The sequence below is a fragment of the Felis catus genome, chromosome B4 (assembly GCF_018350175.1).
Source record: "Felis catus isolate Fca126 chromosome B4, F.catus_Fca126_mat1.0, whole genome shotgun sequence".
NCBI lineage: Eukaryota > Metazoa > Chordata > Mammalia > Carnivora > Felidae > Felis > Felis catus.
This window is the reverse complement of record NC_058374.1, coordinates 73,395,509-73,415,839: the sequence shown is the minus strand read 5'-3', so window position 1 is coordinate 73,415,839 and position 20,331 is coordinate 73,395,509. Positions and strand designations below refer to the sequence as shown.

The following is a 20,331-nucleotide window of genomic DNA, read 5'->3' as shown; positions in this document are numbered from 1 at the left end:
GAGAGGTGGGCGTGTGTGTGCAGCACGCGGGCGCAAGAGTATGTGCGGAGAGTGGGCTCCGTCCTATCGACGCTGAGTTGCACCTGCTGTCGGGCAAGGACGAGGACCCAAGGAGAAGAGCATGGCCTCTATTTTGTAGCACTGTGTTTTTCGTAGCCTGCAAGAGGCAACTTAAGTGTACTCTCTAAGGTCTTACCGGTGTGAATACCTTCATGATGCACACGGCCTTTTCATTCACTTTCCTGGGTTGCAGTAGCCCAGATGTGTACCCGCACTGCAGGTCAGCATAGTTCAGAAATTGGGATTTCCGAGTTAGCTTGAACTTTTACTACTCAGAGTGGTAGTTGGTTTAGTAGAGTGGAAAACCGCCCTGGTGTGGGTCCAGTTAGTTTTGCCTTGTTCTATGACCACAAGCTTCACCTCACATCAGGTACTTCGTATCAGTGATCTACGTCTATAACCAGGGGTTGGCAAACTACAACATACTGACCAAAACCTCTTTTGACCTGCAGCCTCTTTTTTTTGCGTGGCTTGCTGACTGAGAATAGCTTTTACTTTTTTTAAGAGTTAGAAAAAAAAAGCTAGTTATAAAGTATACGTGTGTCATGGGATCTTTAGAACAACCCCTAGTTATCATTCCTGTTTTATAGGTAAAGAAACTTAAGAACTCACGAGGCTAAGGAACTTGTTAGGATGACAGTGTGATTGGTGGTGGGGCTGGGGAGGGAGGGGAACAAGCCCCTGGTGTAGTCCTCTGAACTCTTCCATCTCTCCTTAAATGTGAATTGTTACCAAGGAAACAGAATAATGGGGGGGCACCCGGGGGGCTCAGTCTATTTTGGGACTCTTTTTTTTTTTTTTTTTTTAATTTTTTTTCAACGTTTATTTATTTTTGGGACAGAGAGAGACAGAGCACGAACGGGGGAGGGGCAGAGAGAGAGGGAGACACAGAATCGGAAACAGGCTCCAGGCTCTGAGCCATCAGCCCAGAGCCCAACGCGGGGCTCAAACTCACGGACCGCGAGATCGTGACCTGGCTGAAGTCGGACGCTTAACCGACTGCGCCACCCAGGCGCCCCTTGGGTCTGACTCTTGACATCCGCTCAAGTCATGACTTCATGGTCGTGGGATAGAGCCCCACATAGGGCTCTGCCCTGAATGTGGGGCCTGTTTGGGATTCTCTCTCTTTCTCTCTCTCTGCCCCTCATCTGCTCACTCCCACCTTACAGAATAAAGAAATAAACATTAAAAAAAAAAAAAGAGAGGGAGGCGCCTGGGTGGCTCAGTAGGTTAAGCCTCCGACTTCGACTCAGGTCACGATCTTGTAGTTCATTGGTTTGAGCCCCATGTTGGGCTCTGTGCTGACAGCTCAGAGCCTGGAGCCTGCTGGGGACTCTGTGTCTCCCTCTCACTGCCCCTCCCCCTCTCTCCCTCCCTCTCTCTCTCTCTCTCACTCTCTCAAGTGAATAAACATAAAAAAAAAAAAAAAAAAAAAGAGTAGGAAAGTATGAATGAAGCTCCAGATCCACCATTCCTGCTGGAGTGGAAGTCCAAAATACCCACCCAAAACAGCACACACCTTTATTTAATGGCATTTTCTGTCACTCAGGAGATACATTTTAAGAATGTGATAAAGAGGGCATCACTTTGAAAAGTAAGGATCTAGGTTTGAGGGGAAAGGAAGCTAGTTTTTCTTGTGGAGTGGAAGAAGAGGAAGGAGGACATGTCAAGTTATAAAGGGAGAGCTCATAAACCCACAACCCCCTCTAAGGACTGGAGGCAAAAACAGGAAGTGGTGGTGGTGCACAGTTTTCTTTCTTACCAGTACAGCTTCCTCATTTAAAGTCAGACCTCCTCCTAAATTTTTTACCTCTTAAAGCACTAACTAAACCAACAAGTTCTATCTGCATACCTCTTTTCAATACTTCTTTTTTTTTTTTTTTAGGATTTTACTAGATATTATTTGATTTGGTCATCAGTGAGACATATTTCTTTCATTAGACAAAACAAAATACTTAACCAGCAGTGAGGTTAGTTTAAGAGCAACTTTGTACCAATTTAGACTTACCTACGAGGAAATAAATGGAAGGAATTGTACAAAGAATTTATCCCTGCCTGTTCCTGGCTCAGCCTTTAAAAACCATCCCTTTCATTCCCTAGTTTAATGTGTAAATATTACAAATAGTTGCATGCTATCAGACCTGGTGTGCTGGTCCTCTGCTCCTTAGAATGTTGAAAGTCAATCAGGATCTAATGATAAAAAGTGCACTTTGGGATTGAATATTTACATTTTTGCTTCTTTTTCTTTTCTTTTCTTTTCTTTTCTTTTCTTTTCTTTTCTTTTCTTTTCTTTTCTTTTCTTTTCTTTTCTTCCTTCCTTCCTTCCTTCCTTCCTTCCTTCCTTCCTTCCTTCCTTCCTTCCTTCCTTCCTTCCTTTTCTTTTTCATGTTTATGTATTTAATTTGAGAGAGAGAGAACAAAAGAGAGCACATGAGCAAGAAAGTGGCAAAGAGAGAGACAGGGAGAATCCCAGTAGGCTCCATTCTGTTAGCCCAGTGCAGGGCTCGAACTCATGAACTGTGGGATCATGACCTGAGCTGAAAAAATCAAGAGTTGGATGCTTAACTGACTGAGCCACCCAGGAGCCCCGCTGCTCCTTTAAAGTATTTTGTGAGCTCTTTAAATGAAATAGGGACAATATTAATGAATGACCTTGGGGGTTTAAACAAATGCAACTCTTCCCCCTCCCTCGCAAAAAAAGTTTCGAATAATAATACTATCATTTGAAATATTTTTCATTTTAATACTATTACTGTAAAAGTAAGATAATCATTAAAGACCATTTTGGGGGCGCCTGGGTGGCGCAGTCGGTTAAGTGTCTGACTTCAGCCAGGTCACGATCTTGCAGTCCGTGAGTTCGAGCCCCGCGTCAGGCTCTGGGCTGACGGCTCGGAGCCTGGAGCCTGTTTCCGATTCTGTGTCTCCCTCTCTCTCTGCCCCTCCCCTGTTCATGCTCTATCTCTCTCTGTCCCAAAAATAAATAAAAACGTTGAAAAAAAAATAAAAAAAAAAAGACCATTTTGAAAGTACATAAAATAAATTAAGTGTAAAGAAATCACCTAGAGTCTCACTGTTAGAACAGGCTCTGGTAACATTGTGGCATATTTCATTCCAAGTTTTTTTGTCTTTGCTTAGGTTTTACCTTTTATTTTTTTTTTAATTTTTTTTTTAACGTTTATTTATTTTTGAGACAGAGAGAGACAGAGCATGAATGGGGGAGGGGCAGAGAGAGGGAGACACAGAATCTGAAACAGGCTCCAGGCTCTGAGCCGTCAGCCCAGAGCCCGACGCGGGGCTTGAACTCACGGACCGCGAGATCGTGACCTGAGCTGAAGTCGGACGCTTAACCGACTGAGCCACCCAGGCGCCCCAGGTTTTACCTTTTATACTCTCATTCTTCTGTGGACATTTGACTTTGGCAGACAATATAGCATAGTGGGTAAGGACTTTGGAATCAGACTATGAGGGTTTGGGGCTCTGATGCCAGCTGTGTGACCTTAGACAAATATTTACCCTCTCTGAACTTCGATTTCCTTATCTGTAAAGTAGTAATAGTACTACCCATAAGTGAAATATTTAATAAAAAAAGGGCTTAGTGTAGGCCTGGCATAGTGGAAATATGCTAAATTTATTATTGGTAATGATCAGTGAAGTGTTTTAGTAATTATATTGAGTCCCTATTAAAGTTCTAGGAAATGCATTTGTATACGAAAGATAATTTTGAATTTTCCAAAATATTTAAAATTTTCACTGAATTAGGGACTCAGACACCTCATTCTTCTCTCCTCACTTTCAGGGATGTCTCCTTCCATCTGGGCTCTCATTAAATAGACAATCCTTCCTCTTGTCTCCTTCTGCTGGCATGCACCACCCTACCTCTGCAGTTACCCGCCGGACATCCTACTACTGACCACAGCCCCCTCCAGTTCCAGGCTCCTCCCTTGGATATTGCCACTGTGCCTGTCCTCTACTGTCATGGAGAACCTCTGGACTGTGCTGCTTTTCCTGTCCCATGTAGCTGTCACAAGCCCTTCACTTGAAAACCCCTCTCTTTCCCACACGCTAAAATTCCCTTCTCCACTGGCTCTCTGTCACACTAGCTGGAAACCCCCCGAAACTGAGCTCTATCTAACCACACAGATGGGTAACACTTTCAATTCCTCCTCAGTTGGGTTCTCCATGCTGCCCAACCCTTCCCTCATCCCCAGCTAGCGCTCTGCTCTCTGTGTTTTTAAATCCTTACTCACCTCATTTTGATACTTCCCTTCGGAGGAGTTTGCAGGGAGGGGATGGAAGAGTAGGGAGAGTTAGTGGAGATTAGAGATGAGGGAAAAGTGGAGAGGGGGAAGACAGGAAGGGGGAGACAGTTTGGAAAGGTAGGACCAAGGGAAGGGGTAGAAGAGAGTGAGGGAGAGACCAGTAATAAGGATAAGGACTGGAGAAAGATGGCGGGCCAGAAAACAATATGTTTCCTACAGTTTGTCCAATTCCCTTGTATTGGAGTTTTAAATTTTCTTGTAAGTATTCTGCCTCAACCAGCTTACATGTCTCTGAGTTTTGGAGAGAGGGGCTGTGGATTTGGCGGGAGATGATGGTAGGTAAAAGCAAGACTAATTCTAAAGACTACTTTTCTTCCAGTGCTGGGAGTTTTTATATGGACTGTTCTAGCCATGAGGACAGTAAAAGTTTTAAGCTTTTTTAAAAAAATTAATTAATTTTGAGAGAGAGAGAGAGAGAGTGCGATCAGGGGAGGGGCAGAGGGAGAATCCCAAGCAGGCTCCACATGGTCAGTGAACAGAGCACGATGTGGGGCTCGAACTCAAAAGGTGAGATCATGACCTGAGCCAAAATCAAGAGTCGGACGCTCAACCGACAGAGCCACCCAGGTGCCCCAAAAGTTTTATACTTTTAACCTGGTTTAGAAGAGGAAGAATTAAAAAGTGTGGTAGCCTCAGATCCCTTTTGGAAGGAAAGAGACCTGGCTGGGGGGTGGGGTCGGGGGGAGAGGTCTGGCATTGAAAATCACTTAAAAATACACATGTTGGTCAAGTAAGTGGTGCCCTAATGCCCTGAGGAAGTCAACCAGACCTTGCATTCACACTGAGAGCCAGTCAGTGTCCCACGGGAACAATAATGATTCAGCTGTAAATGCTTCCCTTCATTGCAGTCTCACCTGGACAGCCATGGGGTCCGTGTTACAGCTAATCACGTTGTGGTGCTGGCATGGCCCCTCACCCAGACAGTGTGGCAGGCGATGCAGCACCAGTTCAGCGGTTGTGAGAAACAGAAACGCTGAATGGTGTATGCCACAGGGCCAGAGCTTGCAGATTTAGATACGTGCTGGACCAGCAGCATCCACAATACCTGGTAGCTTGGGAGAAATGCAGAATCTCGGGTCCCACCCCAGACCGACTGAGTTAGAACCTTCATTTTAACAAGATCCTAAGGAGATCTGTATAGAGCATTAAAGTCTCAGGACAGCTGCCTTAAACTTTGGCAAGGGAAGAGGACAGGGAGAGTAATGTGGGGAGAGTAATTGGGAAGGGTTCCCTTATGTTTTAAGAGGAGTGGGTGGGTCCTGGAGGAGTTGAAAGCGCTCACCTGCACGGCAGCCCCGAACACCCCCTTCTGCACACCCCCATCAGTGCTATTTCTGGATCCGCAGCAGTGACTGCTGCCTCATCTCCACCTCTTTCCAGGGCTCTGGTGCTGGGTGGGGAGTGTGTCATATGATTTCTTGTTATTCAGCTAGGCTTTTAAAAGATAATCTCATCATCCTTAAAGTGATGTGGCGTTGGTCCTTTGTTTTGTTTTGTTTTAGGTATAGTTTATATACAACAAAATTTTCCAATTTAAAGGATAGGATTTGATAAGTTTGCCCAAATCCAGTTGTGAAATCACCACCACAGTCATGGGATAGAACATTTCAATTGCCTTGAATGTTTTGGTTCCGTTTATTCTCATGGTTTTCCATTTTCTAAGCATACAGTGCTTTAAGAAATGAAATTATTATAAGGTCACCCATGTAATCTTTGGGTAAGTTATGGAAGAACAAAGAATTACTGTCTTATCAATGTGATTCAAAACAATCAATAAATGTTTTTGAAATAGATGTTTAGATGTTACTGTTTAAGGTAGGAGTCAAAATTTTCTTGCACCAAATACAGTAAATATATCGTGGACCATGGAGAACGGTAGTATTGCCAGAGAACTAGAAACAGGCAAGTTTCATCCCAGCTTTCAGAAGTGGTAAAAAGTAGATCCCAAGTAATATTCTAGGGCAATTTATTAAATAGCTTGTTTATGTGCAAATACCGCAGAAAATATTGCTCCACAGAGGCCAGTAGTGTTTTCCTAAATAGTTGTGTTAAACTAGCTTCATCTTTTGAGACAACAGTGAACTAGTAGGTCACAGGACTGTCTTAGGCAAAGTGTATCTTGATTTTAGCAGGACATTTGGCATAATCTCACATGACTTACAAATGAGATTCTAATATTTTGTAAATGCACTTATTCTTAGCTGAGAGTGTGCTTCGTTTGGTATTGTATGTAAACAGGCAAAGAGGATAGGCCATGACTCCAGATTAAACTGTCATGGCCTGTCCAGTAATGGAGGAACATAATAAAGCAATGAAATAAAAAGATTACTTGGGTGCTTGGGTAGAGGATGGATCATTGGGGGAAGAAACAGGAGACAGATAGAGACTACTGTAATTGCCCAGAAATTATGGGTGATAGTGACTTGGATTGGAGTAGTGGCCATGGAGATTGGGGGGAAAAAGCATATGGATTTAGGATATGTTTTGGAGGTAGAAGTGATAGGACATTTGCCAGTGAATTAGGTATGAGGGATAAGAGGGTAGATAAAAGATCAAGGGTGACTCCCAGGTTTCTGGCTTGAGCAGTTGACTGGATGGTGGGCCATTTTCTAGATGGTCTTGTTCTATTCAAAGTTGGTACCAGTGACTTGGATGAAGGCAAATTCAAGATATGAAGCTTGATGAGGTAGTTGGCACATAAGGAGAAAGGATCAACGATTCTAAAAGATGTCACAAGACTGGAAAGCTAAAATGTGGTGGAAATAAGTGCAGAGTCCTGCACTTAGCTTTCAAAAAAAGTACATAGGATAGAACCAGGAAGAGTAGCCTAATAGCAGTTTACAGCAGAAGCTCAAGAATGAAGAATGTGGCATGGCCACCATAAAAACAAACACTGAAATAGGTTGCCTTAAAGAAAGCATGATGTCCAACTCAAGTTAATAATCTTAACATGCTTTGTACTGTTGGGCCCGAAACTGAGGTGACAGCATTGTGCTTTTCTTGGCATACAGCCATTAAAAAGTACAGTGGAGGAACTGGACCATGACTGAGATGTAGAGCCTGAGCACTCCATCACAGGACAAAAGCTGGAAGAACTGGAGAGGTTTGGGTCAAAGGGTACAGTCTTAAAATGAGTGCCCATCAGATGGACCGTTTGGTGGGAGAGGGTTTCAAGCAGATTCAAGTAGGTTTACAGGATGAAATGAGGACCCAAGGGTGGAAATAGCAGCGGTAGTTTCAGCTCAGCCTCAGTTCCCGTGCATGGCACTTTCCAGAAACACGATGGGTTGCATATGTGTCCCCTGTAAGATAACTCTATAGATCTGGATGTCTGTGTGTTGGATGGAGCATAGATGTTTCCTGTGCTGGGTGCAAAGCTGGACAGGGTGGCCTCTAAGCTGTCTCCCTGATCCAGGAGTCTAGAATTGTTTCCTAACAGGCCTCTTTCTTCTCAGGGGACACAAACTCTCCGAGGATGTCCCCACACCATACATATCTTCAAAGTGTTAATGACACAAGGGTTCTCAGAAGTTCCTGACCACATTCTTAACAAGAGAACTCTCCTGCCACTGCTTCCCCAGTGCCCATGTCCAGCCAGTCACATGTTCTGAATCCCCTTCTCTTCAAGGCTAAACATAAGACTGAAATATCAACACTGACAGCTCAGTTCCTATTGCTGAGGTTTAGTTCCCACCGGAACACCTTTTTCAGCATGCAGCTTTTGCCATAACCATGTTAAAACTTTTGGTCAATATGAGAAGTGTGTCTAGATATCCACATGAGACGAAAACAATGCATCACATGTTCCTCTCAGAACACGAATTCCAGCTTATATTTCTCTTCCAACAAACCACAACTGTATACAAATATCTAACTGGACAAACAGAGGCACAATCACAATGCTCAAGACAGGAGAAATGTTCAAATAAGTCATTACATTCTCTCCCAACTCATTCTTCCTACTCTTGTTGATGTTATGTTTTGTGTCTTTGACATCTCTGGATCCCCTTACACTATTCTAGGATCTATGACAGCCAGTTATACAACTTAGTGTTTCTAAGAATCTAGACAAGAAGGTGTCCTTCTCTAAATTTTAATTCTGTGAATACCACCAGATTCTCTTACAGCCTAAAGCAGTCTTAACATTTTACATACAGAATTTGTCTCTTATGACCTGATAGAAAAAGGGCTTTGTTTTATGTTAGTTTTCAGTTTTCGAAGGGAAGATTTATATTTTGGGAGGAATGGAGAAGATAGTCTTAGAGACTGGGTGGTTAAAGGCAGAGGTTGTCAGGCTCTTACTACAGGTCTTTTTGTGGGGGTGCAATGCTATGTCTCTTAAACATGGGAGTGGGAGGGTCGTTTCCTTCACCATGGGAGGACCTCGCTGTGCTGCTGTTCAGTGTGGGGAAAAAAATAGGTGAACTCCCTGCTAATATCTTCCCTGACCAACACTTTTCTCCCACTTGCAAAAGAAAAAGAGGTGATAGGAGTTTATGAAGAAATTCTTTTCTTCTTGCCAAGGGCCACAGGCCAGCCGAGCATCGCCTACAAAGAGATTCAACCAAGTAGAACATGTTAAGAGGCAACCATGTGTGAGAACCATGTGGTCCCAGGGGCTACTTAGCTGAGTAACCGATGTTTCCTGATAATGTTTCTTTTGCTAATAAATACCCAGTTCTTCTAGGCTTAGGGCCTTTGGTTAATCATTATGTAGACGTTGGTAAGTCTCTCGCCTGCTAGGCACATAGTTCCTGCAAGGCCATGCTCTTTACTCATTAGCCTGGGGCTCAGTGGCAATATCCCCTCTCCTCCCCAGGTCAGTTGCGGGAGAACAGACTCAATGGGGGACATGTCGGTCACTCCATGGCGATTCCTAAAATGACATCTATCCTGTCCCCAACTGGAAGTCCATGCTATTCTGTGTCACACAGAATTTCTCTGTGGCTTGTTGCATGCTCACGTAGGAGTTGCCAGTGTGTGTTCAGTGTCCCAAAAAGTATGAGTGAGCTCTGAGTGAATTTCATAGCTTGCTTCTTTAAAATAAATATTGTTTATTTCTTCAAGATGAAAGAAAAGTCATACCACAATTGTGTCCCATATCTTCCTATCTGACAGAGCATATAAAATCATGTTCCATTACCATATCTCAAAACTACTGGATTGGTTAATAAATGCTTGCTCTCAGTTTCTTGAGAAACTATCTATTTCTCGAGTCCCTCAGCCAGAATAGATAATAAGGGACTTACCCTCTTAATCACCCTCCTACTCAAGGATCTTAGCTAGGTCAATCTGTGTCTGAATGCACTTTCTTACAATCCTATCTTAACCTAAATTCCCCTTTTTATTGGCTGGTCAGTTTGGTCTTCACCCAAAGTGTTAGGTTTTTCTATTATTTCTCCCAGTGTTTTGTTTTACCTCTACTGAGCTCTGTCCCTCTTTTATGTTTTGTGGCCAATCTCTGGCATTCCATCTACTTTGCAGTTAACCATTCTGTAGTCCCCACTTATCTCCTGATGGCCACACTGCACACAAGAGAAGCAAACTGCCATGAGAGATATAAGACAAGAGAGAGCCACAGAGCTGTCTTTCTGCCTGGGGCAAGGGAAGGCACCCAAGGAGGTGACATCTGAGCTGGGCCCAAGGGCAGTGGTTCAGAGGGTGTGCAAGGTGGGGGAAGGGTTGGGAAGAGAGAGCCCACACATGATGTGCCAAGTACCTCTCAATGGCACTTGCTAGAAAAATCATTGCCTTAATTACTCAAACGTTGAATCAACTGCAGTAACGTATGGTTCTAAGGTTATATTTCCCTACCTCAGGAAAGTGAGTGGTTTCACTACGGGGACTAGAATTTTTTTTCTTTTTAGTAAATAGGCTTTATTTTCAATTACTAAATATGAACCAGATGATTCAGAAATAATCTGTGTAATCTCCTGCATCATTTTAACTGTGCTTTTTCTTGAGGAGGGTTTGATAATGAGCCGGATGTACTAAAACAAAAACATGAGGTAGTCATTCAAAAAAGTCTTTTTATTTTTCTTATCAAAGTTTCCCCATCAGTTAAAAGAAGTGCTTTTTCTTTAAGAGTAAGGTACCAGGTGCAAAAAACAGTGGATTATCTTTGTGGTCCAGTGTATAGATTCAAAAGTAGCCACAGAGTAATTAGAGTAATTAGATGAAAAGTACCTTAGACATCATTGAGCCTGTGTCTATGCTATAGGTAAGGAATCTAGGGATGGGAGAAATTGAGCAAGTTGCCTAAAGTCACATGGTCATTGACCTAAGAGTCACAAAAGCCTTTTCCTCAGCCCCCACCCTCACCCTATCCCCTCTCCCCTTTCTCACACTTTCTCACTCGGATGTAAGGGAAAGTGCATCATAGACCATAAAAGCTATCTTTCATAATATTGTTTGAAAGTCATCTCAACTGAAATGACCTCAGAGAGCTATTTAGACTTTGAATTATGTAGGGGATTTGCACTGTTAGGGCTACTCTGATTCTAAATAGCAGTTCTTTATTGGGTAGAACATTTTTATTCAGGATTTTAAAGAGGGCATGACTAATAGTTCCCAAAATTTGGGTGCTACTAATGAATAGTGTTAACAATATAAACAAGCCTTTGCCCTTCTAAAAAATGTAAGGTCAGAGTATGTTCTTTTATAGTTATTACAAGACTTATTTTCTTTGCTTTAGGATACTTTTGACTTCTGTGACACTGCTGTCTATATATTCAATAAACCTTCTTTTGATCTGTTCAAAGGAAACAGGTAAGCTGATAATACGTCTATTTTGTGAAAGCCAGGGTACTGTGAACAAATGATACTCTCCCAGTTCAGCCACTGATTATTGAAGAGCACTTTGGCCTACAGTCACTTGAAAACCTCTAGTGGTATTTACCCAGAGAAATAGATACAGCACCATAGAAATTAAATTGTCATGAACATTGAGAAAATAGCGTTGCCATTTAAAGTGAACCCTCAATTATACCTGTTTTTCTAGTTTAAGATGACTCCATGTGAAAGGCTTCAGTTTTTCCTTAGTTCTTTGTAAATTCAGAACAAGGATCCCATGTTTTGATATTATAACCTTCACGATTTTAAAAGTAAACAGAGCTTTCATTCTTTTTTTGTGTATATTCCAAGGAGAAAATGTTACTCCCAAGGCAACGTGGGAGTGAGGGTACTGTGGAAAGGCTCCAAGTTCTGGGCAGTGTCCTACCTGAAGTGTTTATTTTCTATTCCTGGGACGAATGGATTCTGTTTGTAATACTCTGACTTTTACATTGGCTAAAACCACATTGGCCAGCTATTATTGTACATAGACGGCTCCATTTAACTGGGACATTTTGTAATAGATGGAGGATCTACCATTGTCTAGTTTAAACACCAGTCTTATGAAGGATTAAACAAAGGTTTAATTATAGTCTGACCCATATTGCTTTCTGTAAACATTTTGAAAACATGAGCTGAACCGTCATAAAGAAATATAAACATGTTTTTTTAATGAATGGTTTAACAGTTTAGTATTTACTGAGATGAGCCAGTTGAACACTTTAGGATTTTGCTGTAGCCAAATTATTCTTTTGACAGATTTATCTATTGGTCTCTTTTGTGAGTGGCATATCTTTGAAGTAAATTTTACAAATGATCAAAGTTCTGGTGTTGACTATTATGTTTCTAAGTTTGTTACTCTATTTAGGACACATGAGGCATTCATGGAATATTATTAAGATAATTCCTTGTTAGCCTAATCAGTTCATGTAATTAATTCAAAAGGAAACTTTCATCCCAGTCATCAGGATTTTTATTTTTAAATCAAATCTTTATTTTAATGATATGCACCAAACCTGAGAATGAGGTCAGAGTAGGAATTTCCCCCCAGTAAAGTAGGAAGACTCTTTGAGATAGTCAAAAATAAGCCTTACGACCTAACAATTTAATTGGAATCTTTTGTAGCCAACCTGAAAAAGGAGAAATAGTGGTCATGTCTGACATTTTAAAATGTCAAGAGGTTGCAACACCTTAACCCTTGCAAAGCCATAAAGGCCATTTGTGTAATTTTGAGAAAGACACAGAATAACTTGGGGAATAGTCAACAGAACGATGAAATCTTGGCTTTCTTTAGCTTTTAGAACACTGTCATTTCTTGTGTCCTCAACTATGATTTTTAAATAGGCTGCATGGTTTATGAGAAGCTGGGAGAACAGGTCTTTGGCACCACAGGGAAGCTCGTAATCTTCGGAGCCACCTCTCTACAGAACACTGGAGGTAAAAAGAACTCGCTTTTCTATACATAACTTTGAAGTATGTGAATATTATTATCTTTTCTAATTCTGGTGGTTGGGTGGCCACATGAATTTTAACAAAATGGAAGCAGTGTCCTTCTCATTGCTTAAATGGCACATGGAAAGTGAAGCAGAGAGAGCACTTACTCAAAACCAAGTATACTGAGTATCTAAAACTGTCTTTGTGTCCTATTGAAGGTCAGTGTAAGAACAGGCTGTTAGCCTTTTATGCAGCCTGCAACGTGAGCCTTAGTATCTCCTTTCTAAAAATGTTCTCATCTTCCTCTAGCAATGCTGAGCTACCTCTTCATCGTAAAAAATGAACTACCCTCTGCCATAAAGTTTCTGATGGGAAAGGAAGAGGCATTTTCGTAAGTTACGGACCATTTTTTTCCCTTTGTGAGATAACTAAAATATTTTTAACTTAAATGTGGACTGACCAAAGTTTGTGTCTTCTGAAAACCGCAGAAACCCTAGCTTTCCCTAGGTTGTTTTTCTCTTTCTTCCTAGCTCCAACAAATTTCCCTGGGGTTATGTAAATGAAAGAAGCAGGAAAAGCTATTTGAATATGAACATTTAAAAGGTAGATTTATCTGTCACGCTGCAAACAATAGATGCTACATCTCCCCAAGCGCCTAAAATCTATGTCTGGTTTCTAGAAAATAGAACAGATAGGGAGTATTTTTAACACAGAAGTATATTTAACACAGAAGTGGAACATGTAACAACATGAAGACCCTAGTCTCTGTCTTGGAGAGCGAAATTTACATGAGCCAACTGGAAAACGCTACAGCTGCACCTGACATATCCCTTGTTTTGACTTTCTCTTTGACTGCTCTTGTTAGTCTTAGTTTCTCTGTTTTCTTTCAAGGGAGAATCCTAGAAGTCAGAGTTCCTAGTGGTGTAGCACCAGGGCTCAAGGTCAAGTACAAGAGATTAGGGAGAAAGCAATGCCTACCTGTGGTGACTTGTTTTTCAATGGAATTAGCCAAACACAACAAAAAGGAACTTCTCCTTAAATAATTGATCAGACATGTTGTAATCTGACTGAATGCAGTGTATGCATTCAGCTTTGAAACCAGGTAAATAATTCAAAAGGAATGCCACAGTTAGCGGATGGGGTGACGGGAAATAATCCCTTTCTTCCATCACTTGGGAGAGACTGTAGTAAACAGGAGTGGTTGGTTGGGTTATAGTGTTTGGGTAAGCCTGAATAATGATAGAAATTCATGGTAAAAATTAATAACAGCAAAAAATAGCAAAATAATAATAGCAATAATAGAAAATAATGATAGCAAAAAAATTAGTAAAATTGTGAAATGTTACATTTGAGAAAAAATAATACTTTCTAAGAAAATATGACCCAACCACTTAAACGCCTTTTTCAGAGCCTGGTATGTGGATGGCCGTGTTTTGGTGGTGGTAGTTACCTTTGGCATAATCCTCCCTCTGTGTCTCTTGAAGAACTTAGGTAAGGAAAGATCTTGCTTTGATCATAGTCTCTACAGTGCCCAACCCAGATCAATCAGAAACCTAATACAAATGAACAACTTTGCCCTCTACTTTCCCTTGTAGGGTCAAGATTAAGTGAGTGATAAATTACAAGTATTAATCAGGCTTTACTTTAATATGAGATAAAAACACTGGTCAATATGTGACCTCCTCAGCAATCCCTCTACCAGGCTGTGGAGGGAAAAGGGAGGTTCTGGGGTCAGGAACACACACAGTGCTATGTCCAATAGCATAACCTACAGGCTCCTCTGAGAAAAGTTCCAAAAATGGAATTCTCCTTACACAAGATCTTATATATCCTGATAATTTAGATACGTAGATTTTAAAATCTGTTATCAAGGGGCACCTGGGTGGCTCAGTCGGTTAAGCGTCCAACTTCAGCTCAGGTCACGATCTCGTGGTCCGTGAGTTCGAGCCCCGTGTCGGGCTCTGGGCTGACGGCTCAGAGCCTGGAGCCTGCTTCCGATTCTGTGTCTCCCTCTCTCTCTGCCCCTCCCCTGTTCATGCTCTGTCTCTCTCTCTGTCTCAAAAATAAATAAATGTTAAAAAAAAATTTTTAAGAAAAAAAAATCTGTTATCAAGACAGAAAGTTGCTTATATTTATCCCCAAAAGTATTATGAATCACTCTTAAATTATCAGTCTAACCATTTTCAATTATTTGCTTTACTGAAGAGGAAGGGAGAAGTGAAGTCAAACTCAATAGATAATCACTAAGTCCCATCCATTTGGTTCTGACATTTTTTTGTGTGTATTCAGAGACAAACATGCCTGATGTTATGGGAATTTTACACATTGAGTAATGTGGCCAAACTGCTATCCGATCCAAAATGCATTTCCTTTAATTCTGGGCTAACTCAAGGCAGACAGTTACCTTTAAAAACATTTTCTTTTTAATGTTTATATTTATTTTTGAGAAAGACAGAGTGTGAGCAGGGGAGGGGCAGAGAGAGAGAGAGACACAGAATCTGAAGCAGGCTCCAGGCTCCGAACTGTCAGCACAGAGCCCGACGCGGGGCTCAAACCCACGAACTGTGAAATCGTGACCTGAGCCAAAGTCGACATGCAACCGACTGAGCCACCCAGGCACCCCTCAAGGCAGACATTTTTAGATTAACGTTCTTCCCCAAATGATTGCTAACCATAGTGTTTTGTATGAAAAATATCAAGCCTCTGTAGCTGTTCTGTAAAATCTATAAACAGATATTTCTCTCTTTTTTTTAATGTTTTTATTTGTTGTGAGAGAGAGAGAGAGAGAGAGATTGAGAACGAAAGCCAGAGAGGGGCAGAAAGAGAGGAGAAAGAATCCCAATCTGCTGATAGCGCAGAGCCCACTGCAGGGCTCGATCTCATGAACTGTGAGATCATGACCAGAGCCAAAATTGAGAGTTGGACGCTTAACCACTTGACCACCCAGGTGCCCCTATAAATAGGTATATTTCTTAAAAAGTGACTTAATTTTCTGGTTTCGAGGTCTGTGTTTTGGCTTGTCTATGTATATACACATAGCTGTTTGCAGTTTAAGGAGGGAAGGCCTCTTCTTCTCCAGGGATAAGAATAGCACATCCTCCCAGAAACAACTTAACTCTGCCCATGTGGAGGTTATAGGGGTTGGGAGATTCCAAGGCAGCCAGTGTGAAGATCCCCAGATGCTCAGTTTATTCCTAGAAATCACTTCATCTCCTCTGTGCATCCCCCTCATCAGAGAAGAGAAGCATTATAGCTGATATTCAGTACGTGCACAATAGGTGCATAGTAAAGAACTATTGAGTAGATCAGAGTCAAAGAGTAAATGGATTTGGCAATAGGAATCCATCAGAGTATAGCAAAAGAGAGCAATGGCCACATTTGGGAGTCTCTTTTTCCCTAGATCTGGGAATCTGCGTTGTCTGGTGTTATCAGCGAAAACTGGAATCAGAACATTAATATGATGTTTTTATTTAAAGTCACCATTATATTGCCAAATCAAGTAGCACTCTCAAGTAATAAGTCTTATATTTACATAAGCATATTTGTATATTATTGGAACTATGCTTGAAATGATGCATTGGAGGAAACAAGGTGATGTGTGAAATAATAACAATAAATTTTTTCAACTTTTCTTTTAGGGTATCTTGGCTATACCAGTGGCTTTTCTTTGAGCTGTATGGTTTTTTTCCTAATAGTGGTAAGTGCTGATGAAAATGGTTGGCTTGGTTTTGCCATAGTACAAGGCCACACAGCAATTTTTCATTGTTTGGCTTTATTTGATAAAGTCTATATTGTTTTTCCCATATTTCTTAATACCAGGTTATCTACAAGAAATTTCAAATTCCCTGCATTGTTCCAGAGCTAAATTCAACAACAAGTGCTAATTTAACCAATCCTGACATGTGTACACCAAAATATGTTACCTTCAATTCAAAGGTAAGTTTCCCTATCTTTTAAATATAATAAAGAGCATTTTATTGAGGGAATTATATTTTTCATATTTGTAGTTAAATTGCCTTGATGAAAATATTCATTCTCGATAGAACAGCATACCAGTACTTCCAAATTCCCACAATCTAGAGACCTTTGGGAAATAGACAAATATTATATTTCATGCTCTGTCTTGTCCAGTTTACACATAGGGCAACTTTAAGCTTTCTCTGCGAAAATCTCTCTCTGGATAATTGTCTCAGCTCCTCTCTTGCTTGTAGATCTTGAAAAATGATAAATAACATCTTTAGCCCACTGCGCCTTATCTGCTGGTGGCAGAAATACAGATACCACCACAAACTGGCGCTTAAGAAACTTGCATACTGTTGAGATATTGTTAATAGTGTGGGGGAACAGTGGACTATAGAACCAGTCAGGCTTGGATCTAAATCCTTAGGCAAGTTACCAAACCCTGTGAAAAACAGGATTCTGTTCTGTATCTTACGGGATTTTTTAGAATGTGCCTGGTATAGTGCTCGGGCAGAATTGGAGCATGACATATTGTTACTTTTCTTCCTTCTTTTTGCATAAGAAGTCTCACTGAGTTTGAGTTTTAAAAAGTCTTATCTAAGAAAACTAAATAGATCTCTCTCTCTCATCTCTAATGATACAGCCAAAGTAGTGAATGTGGAAGTAGTTTTCTTTTCAGAGCCATCTTTTATGTCTGATTGACACGCCCTATAAAGCAAAGAGCAGTGAAATAGAGGCGGAAGTCCTGGGCATGTCACCTAACCTGTTGGAGGGAGTAAGGAGAAAAGCAGTGGTCTGTCTACTAATCAGTGTGGTTGTAGAGACTCAGTGAAATAACGTAGGAAACATGCTGTGTGACCAGCCAGCACGATGCTATGCCTGAAGTATGTGAAATATGCTATAGGTGAGGTGAACCTTGAACCCCTCTGTGCCAAGTGCCTAATGTCTCCAGCTAGATAAGACCTCTTAGAAAAGCTCCTTCTATTTTAGAGATCAAAGCCCTCCTAATAACCAAATAATCCGGGGATTCTGAAGAGCTATCAGACAAAAAGACAGCTCAGAAAGGGGCATCTGGGTGGCTCAGTCTGTTAGACATCCGACTTGGGCTCAGGTCATGATTTCACGATTCATGGGTTCGAGCCCCGGGTCGGGTTTGTGCTGACAGCTCAGAGCCTGGATCCTGCTTCAAATTCTGTGTCTCCCTCTCTCTCTGCCCCTCTCCAACCCACTCTCTGTCTGTCTCTCAAAAATAACTAAACATATTAATAATAATAAAAAATACTGGAGCTGAATAATGTTTATGGTAAGAATGCTTTTTCTTAATGTTTATTTCTCTCTTCCCAATAGACCGTGTATGCTTTGCCAACCATTGCGTTTGCTTTTGTCTGCCACCCATCAGTCCTGCCGATTTACAGTGAACTTAAAGAGTAAGAGATTTTTTTTCTCCCCTTAATCATTTTTCTCCCCATAATCTCCCTCATTAATGGGAAAATCCTATATTAAAATAAATAGACTTGTATAATGAACCCCACAGACTCATCACCCAGCTTCAGCATTTACTTTCTCACATTCTTGAGCAACTAGTATATTTAAAAAAAGAAAAAAGAGCAAGAAACATAAGAAAGCTGCAGCATATTTTGACCATAAATATATGAAGTGGCCAAGTGTGTGGACTTTTTGTTAAATTGATTTTTCAGATACTGTGTTACTCAGGCGAGTTCAAGTATTTGTGTTGCTTTACGTAACTTATGCTTATCTTATAAGTGTATAATAATAATCAGGTTGCAAAATGCGCTGTGTCTGATTTGCCTCTTGGTTTAGATGGAAAAGGCTGCTCAATCAGGCAGAAAGAAATTAATGTTAAGGCCACAAACTGGACAAAAGTATATTATTATTCATTTTAAACTCTTAAGATGATTCTATAGATACGTTTTTGATTGCTGTTCTTGAGAAAATTAAAGTCCTGCTTATAAATTCCATCCTGGGTTCTCTTTTTAGCCCACTGTCAGCAGACTTTCCATACAAAAATAGTCATCATGGCATAGTCTTAAGCTCAGCAAATGTATACAATATAGCTGTCTATTTCCATTTTGAAACAAGAATAAAATAGATGTCATTTAGCATTGATTCACTCAGGACTCTTTCATATTTAATTGATACATGGGTAAATTTTGAAATACCTACAGCTACCTATGTGTACATCAATCATAATGTACATCAATCATACTTTATGATCCTATACTTAGGGTATTTACATATGTCTTTAACATCTTTTAAATTTAATAGTCCAGCTTTTAATTTGTAATTTTCTGATGTGTGTAATTCTTAATTTTTCTTGTTTGCCGTATTTCCTGTTATGACACAAACAAAAGTTAGGACTGTCGTGGTCTCTTATTGAGCACAAGTCTTGTAGATTAATTATTTGGGCCATTAAAGCAACTTACAGGTTTGTCCAAACTCTCAGGGTAAACTTGACCTAAGAGTTAGGAGCCCTTCATCATCGTATCCATGACCACTTGTGTACTAATCGCTCTGGAAACGGAGACTTTCTGGTGCATCCTGGGCTACTCAGTGGGAAAAAAGGAACCTAAACTGCAGCTTTAGCAACAGAACACCTGAGGTCAAGTTCCAGCTTTGCCCCTGATCTCTGGGGCTGGGAGAACAGCATCTGAATTTATTCTGCCCTTTTCCTCGTACATGCTGAGTATGGAGATAATATCAAAAACAAATACTAAAAAATATTCTCTGCCCTTCAGATGAGAACCTGATATTCTTTCAAAAGAATGGGGAAGAACACTCAAGGGATTGTTAGTTCCATGAATCTCTCTGTCACAATACCCATTTGGTATAAAAGAAGTTATTCTAAGCTGGCGAAATTGCAGGGGGCAGGGGAGGGTTCGGGAAAGGGAGGTAATTTCAGCTGGTCAGATCTGTCCTAGCCTGATAGAAGGCTGTTATTATTCTTCAGTATTAACATTGGCGCTTAAATTCAGTAACATGGTTGTTAATTTTTAAAATTCCTTTATCTTTGTTCATAGTCGATCACAGAAAAAGATGCAGATGGTTTCCAACATCTCCTTTTTCGCCATGTTTGTTATGTACTTCCTGACTGCCATTTTTGGCTACTTGACATTCTATGGTAAGTGGCTTCTGTTAGCACATAAATAGAGGTGTTTGTAAATAAATCAGCGAAAATTAGTATCCAAATAACTTTTAACGTGATAGCCCAAAAAAGCCACAAATCTACCCATTGATTTTGCTGGTCTTTCCTTATACAAATGGTGATGACTCCTTTATATATCTGTGCAGACTGCACAGTAGAATAATTACTGAAACAAGATACTGTATTTTTTTTCTCCTACTACTGTCTTTAAAAGAAATTGCATTTTATAAGTATTCCACCTTTACCGAGGAAAGTTTAAAACTATACCAGAGGAGGCTTTCTTAATTGCTATTGTGAATTGGGTCAGATTCCATTAATAGAAAAGAGACAGAGACAGATTTTGCAAGTGAGAAAGAGCAGGGCGCTACCCTCCTGACACTTGTGTTAATTAAAAATAAAACGCCTGACTGTTCACTGCAATTTGGAGCCCTGCAAAGATTTGAAGGAATGGCAGAGAAGGTTAAAAGGAATGAAACCTGAAAAAGAGATATACTGTATTTCACTTGTAATTTATTGACCTTGTATGAATAGTTTACCTTCTTTTACTAAGTCTTCATCCTCTCC

The 20,331-nt window shown here is 40.7% G+C and overlaps 1 protein-coding gene across 2 annotated transcripts in view; it reads left to right on the top strand.

Moving 5' to 3' along the window:
* SLC38A1 (solute carrier family 38 member 1) overlaps nt 1-20,331 on the top strand; it is a 69,841-nt gene that overhangs the window by 38,635 nt on the left and 10,875 nt on the right. For both annotated transcript variants that reach the window (XM_011283882.4, XM_006933636.5), the window contains exons 6-13: nt 11,074-11,147; nt 12,555-12,647; nt 12,954-13,035; nt 14,053-14,135; nt 16,283-16,341; nt 16,464-16,580; nt 17,952-18,031; nt 19,643-19,743. In XM_011283882.4, coding sequence (XP_011282184.1) covers nt 11,074-11,147; nt 12,555-12,647; nt 12,954-13,035; nt 14,053-14,135; nt 16,283-16,341; nt 16,464-16,580; nt 17,952-18,031; nt 19,643-19,743 — 689 coding nt within the window. The remainder of the gene's footprint in view (nt 1-11,073; nt 11,148-12,554; nt 12,648-12,953; nt 13,036-14,052; nt 14,136-16,282; nt 16,342-16,463; nt 16,581-17,951; nt 18,032-19,642; nt 19,744-20,331) is intronic.